General features: G+C 40.8%; 2 protein-coding genes across 2 annotated transcripts; both read right to left on the reverse strand.

Moving 5' to 3' along the window:
• Positions 1-3,072: 3,072 nt before the first annotated feature.
• LOC119034269 (psychosine receptor-like) lies at positions 3,073-7,604 on the reverse strand. Its single transcript, XM_037125107.1, has 4 exons — positions 7,601-7,604; positions 6,390-6,435; positions 4,750-5,680; positions 3,073-4,128 (listed from the first exon to the last, which is right to left on the reverse strand). Exons 3-4 carry the CDS (start codon positions 5,668-5,670, stop codon positions 4,090-4,092), a joined length of 960 nt encoding a protein of 319 aa, XP_036981002.1. The 5' UTR covers positions 5,671-5,680; positions 6,390-6,435; positions 7,601-7,604; the 3' UTR covers positions 3,073-4,089.
• Positions 6,899-8,637, reverse strand: LOC119034270 (ovarian cancer G-protein coupled receptor 1-like). Its single transcript, XM_037125108.1, has 2 exons — positions 7,722-8,637; positions 6,899-7,447 (listed from the first exon to the last, which is right to left on the reverse strand). The coding sequence occupies exons 1-2, from the start codon at positions 8,514-8,516 to the stop codon at positions 7,400-7,402; spliced, it is 843 nt and encodes a 280-aa protein (XP_036981003.1). The 5' UTR covers positions 8,517-8,637; the 3' UTR covers positions 6,899-7,399.
• Between the last annotated feature and the right edge of the window lie 1,490 nt (positions 8,638-10,127).

Genomic DNA, 10,127 nt, shown 5'->3' on the forward strand with positions numbered 1-10,127 from the left:
ATGTGTCTGGCAGCTGATATACTGAAGTGGAGAGAGGTGTAATATGATGTCATCTAAAGCAGTCAAGAGAAACTGACAGAATCGAGCACATCATGGGACACCGAGGCACGGCAGAGGGCTCACACCAGGAGTTGGACTCATGACACATTTTGGATTGACTGGGGTTGACAGATACAGTTAAACTGTTGAGTTAAATATAACAGTTGTTGGTGCTCGCTGATGGCCTCGGGGTCTGACGCTGTAGTCAACATCTCCAGTTCAAGTCTGGCTGCCTTTATTGCGTGTCATCGCTCCTCTCCACGCCTTCATTTCCTGTCACCCTCTCTAGCTGGCTATGATAAAAAAAAAAAAAGGAAGGACAAGATGTCAAATTTGAGCAGACTCGCGGAAACAAACTGATGCAGATTTTAAGGGGCAATTGGCACAACAAGGTCGGCACCACAAAAGACAAAGACAGAATCTTCGAAAGACACCAAGATCAAATCCCAAGGGAACATTTTAATTTTTTATTCAGGCATGTCTCTTTATTACCTCCACCAAGGAGGTTTTGTTTGGTTGGTAGGTTTGTCAGCAAGATTGCACAAAAACTGCAGAATGGATTTCTGTGAAACTTGGATGAAGGATAAATCTCCACCCAAAAAAGGTCCCATTAACTCTCGGTACTGGAAATATACATACAGTATATTCATATCAGGTATAGAGAAATACATCTGTCTGTACATCTGTCAGTACAATCCAGTTTGGAGTGAAAAGGCTATAAGCTCATTAAATCAAAACTGAAAGTGACAAAAGTTATGGCTGAATATGACTCGAATATTCACATTTCCAGGTTATTTTCAAAGACATTATGTCGCACAAATGAGCGGTCCATTCAGAAACTCTGAAAGGAGCCATGGGCACACTCCGCTTTTTCTGCTCTCCAGTGACTGCAGATAACTGTTATTATGGCTGAGTCAGACAAGTGGGAAAGAAACAAGTGAAAGACAGCGGGACAGTCTGGATTATAGATTGGGAGATAGCTGTCTGGGAAAAGCAGGGTTTTAGATAAGAATAATGACAAATTAAAAGAGGCAAAACTGTGTGCGAAAAGTGGCTGGAGAGAAAAGATTTCAGGGTAATGACTGAACGACGAAGGAACTATTACTGTCAGTATCACTGCATAGCTGGAGCAAATTGTTCAGTGTTAATAAACAGTATTGGAAGCCTTATTTATTGATTAAATGTGCATTAAATACAGTAAAACTCGAGTGATTCTATTCTTAGATGGCATTACAAAATGGCTTATGTAATGTTGTTAGTGCACAGCTCTACACGGCTATATTCGTCCATCTGTTTTCTTTTTTTATCACATGTGTTATTTGGCTCAGTTTTTCTCTGTGGCACGTGTACAGTATGTGTACATAACCCTGACTGTTCCTAAGGTCCGCCTGCCAACATCCTGATGCAGCTGTGCAGCTGTGCAGCCCTGCATCCTGATCCAAGACCTGTTTTCAACCCTTTTAATGACAAAGTAACTTGAATAATCCAGTCATAACATACAGATTCAGAAATGAAGTTCTGTCCTCAACACTTTGACTTTGAGCACACACACACCTTTTATTTATTTTTTTTACATGTTTTCATACAATCAGATCACCAGTGTAGATTACACTCCCACCGCTGTAACACTGATGACGCCTCTCGACGCTCAGTTGCCTCCATCACCAGATACACTTTACATGTAAGGAATCGTCTGTGGCAGAGTCAAGGAGAGGGGAAGGTGAGAAGGTGTTTGAATGGGCTTTGTGGCTGGCTGGGTTCTGCTGATGCAGGCTTTTCAGCGGTAGGTGAAGCACATTATTTGACATGGACGGATGGAGGGAAGAAAGAGGCAGGACAAGGACTCACATGGTACCGCACATGTCCTCACCAGCCTTTGTTGTTATGAAGGTATGACGGCGAAACAGGACGGACGTCACATTTTAGATACCTGAGGAAAACGTGAGATTCAAAATCTTGCAGGTTTTTGAGGTTGTTGCTGAAATGAAAAATGAATCTGTTCTCGTCTGTTACATTATGGGGACTCACCTCCCATCCAGCTACCATATAAGATTAATCCTGAGCTTTTTATTAACAATCTATAGTCTGTGTGAGCATTTGTATTCATTCACGCATGTGTCTATGAGCAGTAGGGACATGTGTTTGTCTTTGTATCATGAGAGTGTTGTGCATAGAAAAAACACGAAAGAGTACATCTTAGATCCTTAAAGGTTAAATTCACTAAAAATGAGAATTCAGTATTCCACAAAACATTCCTGGAGCTTCACAGCACAACAGTGTTTCAGCATTCTCCTTAACAACTGAAGTAGATGGGGACCGATATAAAAACAAATGCTTGGGTAGCAAAGATTTTGATTTAGCAGCTGCAATTAAAATCAGGTTAAAGGTGTAAAGATGCACTATATAGTTTTTGAAAAGAAATTCAAACCCAGAAAGGTAATATTTACAATATGATGAACTAATAATAAAAACTCAAAAATAGTTAGATAAATAGAGATAGAGAATAGATAAAAAGTAGCTCCATGGCTGAATAATGAAGGGAATATGGTTCCAAGAGTGCTGTTTGATACTAGACATATGGCTGCTGAGAAGGGTCCCGCAAACATAAACAAATCAAAACCTTTACAAAGACTGTGTTGCCCTTTAAATGGAGATTTTTCTCATCTTTTGTACCCCCAAAATATATAGTGCACCTTTAAATATGTGCATAAATAAAATCTTTTCAAATTAAATTAGGATCTCAGTGCTTTCAGAGACTTGGATCAAACTGGACCAGCGGTATGGAGCCATGTTTTTCCCCTCAGTTGTTATTATGGATTTTGTGCAACACTGTCTTGCTGTGAAGCTCCAGAAACGTTTTGTGGAAAACAAAGCCCCACCAGACTTTCCATCATCACAGGGACATGGCTTATTGTTTAAACAGATCTAACTTCTTCTTTTTTTTTTTTTGCTTTAAAATAAAGATAACAGGACAATTTTAATGGCAAGCCTTAATTTCTTGTTTGAAAAAACTGTGTTTATTGTATAAAAAAAAAACATACACTTCACATTAAACATAATAAGGCACACAGAGGGCACACCCAAATAAAACACATAAAAGTTATTTGACTTAACTTTTGACTTGTTGACAGCAACCTAAAATAATTAATCTGACATGTAATAACAACATGACCAGTCAAAATTACACTATAAATAACAGCAGTTTATCGAGGCCTTAGTTACACATTAATTTCTATATAAAGTTATTGCCCTAATAAAATACAACAGATTAAAAAAACAAAAAAATAAATAAATAAATAAAATTGAAAGATCTGAAATGTTTGAAGTCCTGGCTGCAGTTCTATAATTGTCCACTAGAGAGTCTCAGATATCCACGTTTCAGTTTGCTCCAGTGCACCATCAACCAGCATTTGAAAGCGTTTGACATTTTCAAATTCACAGCATTTTTAAAACATAAAATGGTGGCACTGATGGTACTCATAGAAAGGAAGAAATCATACTTGTCTGTTCAATGCAAACACACCGTCCTCATGGCAAAAAAGAAAAAAAAATGACTTAAGTGAAACCAAAGTGAAATGTCTAAAGGGGTAAAGTCACATTTATGAACACAAAACAAAAAACAAATATTCCTTTCCCACTCACAGCTTATTCAAATAATGCATGGCAGTATATTTGCATTGATATCCCTCTTTTTTCTCTGTTCTTTCAGAGATGGCGCCAGACAAGAGAACAACGGTGACATTTGGCAAACACTCAGTCTTGGAACAGCTGTTCCCCATGACGCACCGCTGATAAAGCTGAAGTTATAAAAGTATGCTGGAACAGAATGTGCAGACATAAACTGCCTTTTAAAACAAACTGAACTGACATTGGCGTAAATTGCACACGTGAGTGTTGGTCCTTGTCCGCCTCATTTCTCACAGTTTGTCGGTTCACATTTGTTTACCGTTGTTAGAAATCTTGATCCGTCTCCTGAGATCCGTCAAAAAAAGTCCCAACTGTGACGATCTGGTGTTTGGTGCTGATCAGGTAGGGTACAGGGTGAGGTTTTCAAATCCGCTTAACAGTGACATGAAACTCACCGGAGCGCTGTAAAGTCAACATTTGCATTGTGAGTTTGTTGTCATTTGATATACTGTTACCATATCGATTACAGCCCCTTGACAGTGAACTCCCATGATCCCACACTATAACTTTGTTTAGCCATATAGGGCAAGCAACTTTTTTTTATTGACAGTTTATCCTGTAACGGCAGAGAACTTTTTCCATTGCACAGATGTCTCAAATTTAAGCGCAGTGTCTGGTGTTGACTTGAGGATAATTAACTGCACCAAGGAGTTTGTTTTTTTTTTCCAACTTTGTTTGTTGTTTTGTCAGCCACATTACAGAAAAAAACAACTCTTAACAGATTTCCATGAAAACTCAGATGGAGGATGGGTCTTGGGCCAGAAGAGACCCCATTAGCTTTTGTTGTGGATCCAGATAAAAAGGATTGGTCCAGGAATTTTGTCTCACTTTCGTTAACATTGCAAGACTGGGCTTTCTTTTTTTCATTCTAGTTAATTTCTCAGGGAATGATGCATGGGTTGCACTGAAAAAATCAGACTGTCTACTGTCTATCTATACAATTTACCAAAAGGTTATTACATGAGTCGGTCCTGCACTTTATATCACTCACACCACACCTTCATCCTTGCCTCTTTTCTTTACCTGGAAGAAGAGAACAACCTGGTTGACGTTTGCCTTCCCTGTTTCAGTAATGAAGCAGTAAAGGAGAGGGTCCGCAAGGCAGTTGAGGCTTGTGATAGCCATGGATATATCATCCATATAGTAGAGCAATTTGGCATTACTACAGTCCTCTACCATTGTATGGAGAAGCATTGTGATGTTGATGGGCCCAAAGCAGAGAAAAATGCAAAGCAGAATGACTGTCAGCAGCTTCAAAATCCGCTTACGCTCCTGTTCCTCTGTGGCCTGGTTGGACTTCACCACCTCACAGATCCTCCAGGTGGAAAACCCCACTAGGAGAACAGGAACAACAAAGCCAATGAAGAAGCGCGCCATACAAACTCGAGTCACGTTCTGTGGCACTGGGTAGATGACATCGAAACACCTTGATAACTTCTCATTGTACAATCCCTCCAAGGGCACAGTGATGGTGTTGAAAGTTACCACAGTAACCCAAATGGCAATGCTGACCATCGCTGCGAGGCCAACTTTTCCCTTCAAGAAAGTGTACTTGAATGGATGAACTACTGCCAGGTAGCGGTCAAGAGCGATGCAGCAGAGGAAAGCATCACAGGTGTAAAAGTTAGTGTAGAGGATGTTGACAGATATCAGACAAACGTGGCGTCCATGGGTCCAAGCTTGGCGCCACAGGAAGTCCAGCCACAGAGAGAGGCCGACAGTAAAGGTCAGGTCACTCAGGGCCAAGTTGAACAGATACACACCGAGCTCTTTCTTCTGTCTTATGTGCTGGCAGGCCACGAAGAGGGAGAAGATATTGCACGGGATGGCTGTGATGATGACAGCCATGTAGAAAAACTGCAACGGCATCCTCATGGGTGGGTAGACAGCCACGTTGCACCTTGACTGATTGGTTTCAAAGGATAAGTTTTCCATTGCCATCATCCGCTCGCTCCTTGGAAGAGCAACGAGGAAAGAAGAGAAAGAACACAACCATGCATGTAAATACTTTAAAATCACGGGGGCTCTCCGGAGATTACATATATTAAAAGTCCAGTGTGTATGAACAAGCTGTTCATACCAGCCTGTCAAACACAGCAGCCTGCTCAGTGGCCCAATGCCACAGGTACCGCCCTAGTGGAAATTATTGAGGTGCTGTGCTAGTGTATTAGTCTACCGACAGAGAAAGGCCAAGTCAGGGGGTGGCTGGGGTCATTCACAGTGGATCACAAGGATTGATAAGGGCCTAATTTCCTATTAAGGCAACTAAATTTCAGTACATACACAAAAAAAATTAAAAAATAAATCAACTTTCAGCTCACTAACAGGGTTTCCAGATATTTAATCACACATTATGAATATTCAGTCTGATCTAAGATTTCTTTTTTGCGTGGACAAATTACATGAATGTACGTCTATAACTGCCTAAATTAACAAACAATCATAGGTATGATGTTGCATTTTTGTTTTGAACACACCAACTAGAGGTCGATTGCCCAACACATCCTGCTGGCGTGCATGCATTTCCACATCGCAGCAATGTTGCAAAAAATAAAACAGTCTGAGTTGAGTGTCAACTGCAGACGTCTTATTTACTGATGCAAAGTCATGCACTGTGCAAAAAGAGCAAATACAATTCGAATTCAACTCAAAGGTCCACTTACAGTTTATGAAGTTGTAATTCCACTCCAAATTCTGTCCTTAAAATGCCTAGTGATTAAGATGAAATCATTAAAAACAGAGGCAGAGGATTCATCCAGTTGTCGTCCACAGAGAGAGGAGGAGTGCAGCAGCTGCCTCTCTGTTGTCCCTGACTACTATATCATCTAATGGGTGACAGGCCATGAAAGGGCAAACTACCCCAGATTTAATTTAGGCACTAAGTCTTTATGTTTGGTGTGTCAATATACATGTGAACTCAGCTAAAGGTAATGCAGAATATTGCCTGATAAAGGAAAACATGATTGGCGTATTATTTCCAAGGTGTAATTATGTTGTTAAGGCTGGTTGTTATGTTTTTTTTTAATATTTGTTTTTTTTTATGTGTTCCTTATTAGTCTAACAGCAAAATGAGACTAATAAAGTCTGTATTCTTTAGTACCAAATGTCCTGTTAATGTTTTAAGTAAGCAAATAAACATAGTGAGACAAAACTACAATATTTGCCTCTGAAGTTTTAATAGAGTGGAAGTAAGAGAAAATGCAAATTCTCAAGTACAAGTATGAATTGCTTAGGTACATGTGATAGTTACACTCCATAACTGATAATAAAATGTGGGCAACTTTCACTTTTACCAAAGTAATATTTCAACATAATATCGTTATTTTTTCTCACATAATGATATTTTCAGTGCTGCAGATAAACTTGAAACCAACCTTCTGTTCATCTTAAAGAAACAGTCGTATGAGGAAACAAATGTAATTGGGATCTTGTTTACACACCGCGGTCAACCACTGCCCCTTACAGTAATAAAACAGATGATTTTTCCAATAAACAGTCAGGATACAATTTTTTTTCATGTTTTTCTTCGTAATTTTTACAAGAAAACATTTCATTGGTATTCTTTTTTTAAGGCTGCAAGTTTCCCAAACAACCTTCATAAATTAGTTTGTGCAGTCTGTATGTAGCAGTGAGGGGTGAAAAAAAAAAGGTTTCAAAGTGCATCCCGATGATTTTATCCAAAAACAAAAGTCTGACAAGTGAGCTGACACTCCTCCCCGAGCTCAAAGGGAAATTAACAATATAAAAATGTCAGTAAGAAATGTTTCTGTTTATGAAACAATCATTACTGTTTCCAACTTATAACTATTATCTGCTCAGTCTGGAACAACATTTTCCATTTGATTTCCTGAGGAGCATGTTGTGGAATTCCTACCTGTAAAAACTCCCCTACATTTCTCCACAACTTTCCAAATCTCTCTCTGAGCGCTCTCACTTATCAAACAGTATATTATTGGATCCAGTGTGCTGTTTATAGTGGTCATGGCAACTGTTACCAGGTATGGATCTCTGAGCCTCGCGGCCCAGTCGCAGGCCCCGGGCTCCAGTATGGCCCTGAGAAGCTGCACTAACTGGTAGGGCACAAAGGCGACGATGTAGGTGAGAAGAAGGAAAAACAACAGCAGTCCCACTTTCCTGCGCTCCGCCTGCAGGATGGAGCGGCTCTGTCGGAGCGACTGCATGATCTGCTGAAAACAAAAGGTCATGATGAAGGTAGGGACCAAGAAACCCAGGGTGACCCGTGTAAGGGTGAGATTGGCATTTTCATGTGTCATGGGTATGCCCTCCTCGCACAAGTTTCTCGAGGAGAAAGCTTGCAGTGCCCCCGTGTGGCTAAGCAAGATAACGTGGATGGCAATCTCCAGGGTCCAAACGGCAATACTTACAACTGCTGCAGTCTGCACCTCTCTGACCCAGTGAAAGTGGAGAGGATAGACCACAGCCAGGTAGCGATCAACGGAGATGCAGCAAAGGAGGCCCGAGCCGACGTAAAAGCTGTTGTACATGATCACAGCCACTAAACTGCAGAGACTGCCGCCCACATGTGTCTGCTGGGCCAGCTCGATCCACACAGGCAGGGTGATGGTGTAGAGCAGGTCAGAGATGGACAAGTTGATGAGGTAGACTGCCGTGTTGTTTCCATTCCTCATCAGCATCCAGGTGACATACAAAGACAGGCAGTTAGCTGGAAAGCCCACGATGAAAAAGAGAGAATAAGCGGCAGGATACATGCGCTTTTCCACCGAAGAATCCACAGTGCAGTTGTAAGTCAGGTTCAGAGCTGCCGCCATCCTCACGCTCCGATGGCCAAACCTCGAGTGTGATAAGTAAAGCACAGGCGCTGCGTCTACCTGAGATAAGCGGCGAGATGCAAATGGTTTGGTAGTCAGGTTAAAAATAAATACAGCATCCAATGCTTTCACTGTAGCTGTCATCTTATTTACAAAATAAAATGGAACATGATACTGTGAACAGATAGTAAGCAAAAAACAGGTGATGGTTTGCTGCCCTGTTTTGTGGCACTTCTGTGTCTGGGAGTTCACGTGAGTTATCAGCTGTTCCATCACGTTGCTTTAAATATTTGTTCGGTCCAAAGAGTGAAAATGAACTAACATGTCATTCAAAAGACTCACATGTGTCAGCTACAACTATACAATGTTGCATGAATATGTCAGGATTAACAACAGAACATTATATATAACAGTACATCGGTCATAGGGGTCATTTTTCTGTAAGCTGATTTATTTTTCCTTGATTCTTTCAGTGTGGTTTGCTGATAATACTTTGGTACATTTACCCTGTGATCCCTGGGCCTGTTCTGCACCGTTACTCCTATAATAGCATGCAGATGCAGGGTACAGTTCCAGTATTTCTGCTCTTAATTTTGGCATCACAAGATAGAAGACATCAGAGAAGAAAACAAAATAATCTGCAATCAACCACACTGACCCACCTGACCTCGCCTTTCCAGAGCCAAGAGCCACTGTTTATTTTATTTATTTATTTTTTTTGCTTCGAGAGTTGACAGGAGATTGGGTTTCATGTATCAGACCTGGCTCAACCGGCTCACCTGCTGTGTATCTTGAGCCATTGGTTTTATGCTGATTTAATTCACACACCCCAGATGATCCTCAGCATTCCCCCCTAACAAAATGTTTATGATTTATTAAATGTCAGAATCCAACTTATCGAGCAGCATTAACAATAACTGTAATGGAGAAGTAGCCAGTCGTCTCACCGATGGTCTCGTTTGCTCAAGTAGGTCATATAGAGGCATTAATGGACTGTTCCAAAACGTTTTGTCCTGGTCATTTAAGAAAAGGATCTGACTGCTTCTTCCACCAGAGCAAAGCTGATGATGACTGGTTAGTCTGCATAGAGGGCTTTCCAGGAAAAGCATATATTTGCATGTTGCATGTCCAGTGTGGTGCAGAGGAGAAATGCTTTTAGTTCAGTGTGGCTTAATGTTCTGATCCGGAGAAAAGTCAGCCACAGGCACAATGCCAAAATACACTGAGTATCTGTTGAGCTATTTACATTACAAGAAAAGAGTGTTGACACTGAGGAGCAGTTCAGCTGGAGGACTCTTTCTTTTTTCTCCATGGGACCATTCCATCACGTCCAGGAAGCACATGTCCAAATAAAGGCATGGTGGACGTGCTGGAGATCCAGTGTCATGGACAAAAAATTATAAAATTATCTGGCCCCTGATATGTCCTACATTCCCCATCTGATAATTAAGTGTTCCCAGGAAATTTTACTCTTTCCTATATTCAAACTCTCGAAACTACTAAGGATAGAGTTGATTTAATGTTGATTGTAGCTGTGGTCTACATCATGGTTCAGTGGGCGGTCATTCTCTTGTGCTACTAATAACATTGTCCAACTTGCTGGTTGTGCAG

Source organism: Acanthopagrus latus, chromosome 16, assembly GCF_904848185.1.
Source record: "Acanthopagrus latus isolate v.2019 chromosome 16, fAcaLat1.1, whole genome shotgun sequence".
NCBI lineage: Eukaryota > Metazoa > Chordata > Actinopteri > Spariformes > Sparidae > Acanthopagrus > Acanthopagrus latus.

Excerpts from the sequence above, each read along its gene's own strand:
- LOC119034270 (XM_037125108.1), bottom strand. The coding sequence starts at position 8,516 with ATGGCGGCAGCTCTGAACCTGACTTACAACTGCACTGTGGATTCTTCG. Across the intron at positions 7,448-7,721 it reads GGCTCAGAGATCCATACCTG|CTCGGGGAGGAGTGTCAGCT; the intron begins GTAACAGTTGCC and ends TTTCCCTTTGAG.
- LOC119034269 (XM_037125107.1), bottom strand. The coding sequence starts at position 5,670 with ATGATGGCAATGGAAAACTTATCCTTTGAAACCAATCAGTCAAGGTGC. Across the intron at positions 4,129-4,749 it reads AGGTTGTTCTCTTCTTCCAG|CGCTCCGGTGAGTTTCATGT; the intron begins GTAAAGAAAAGA and ends TTGACTTTACAG.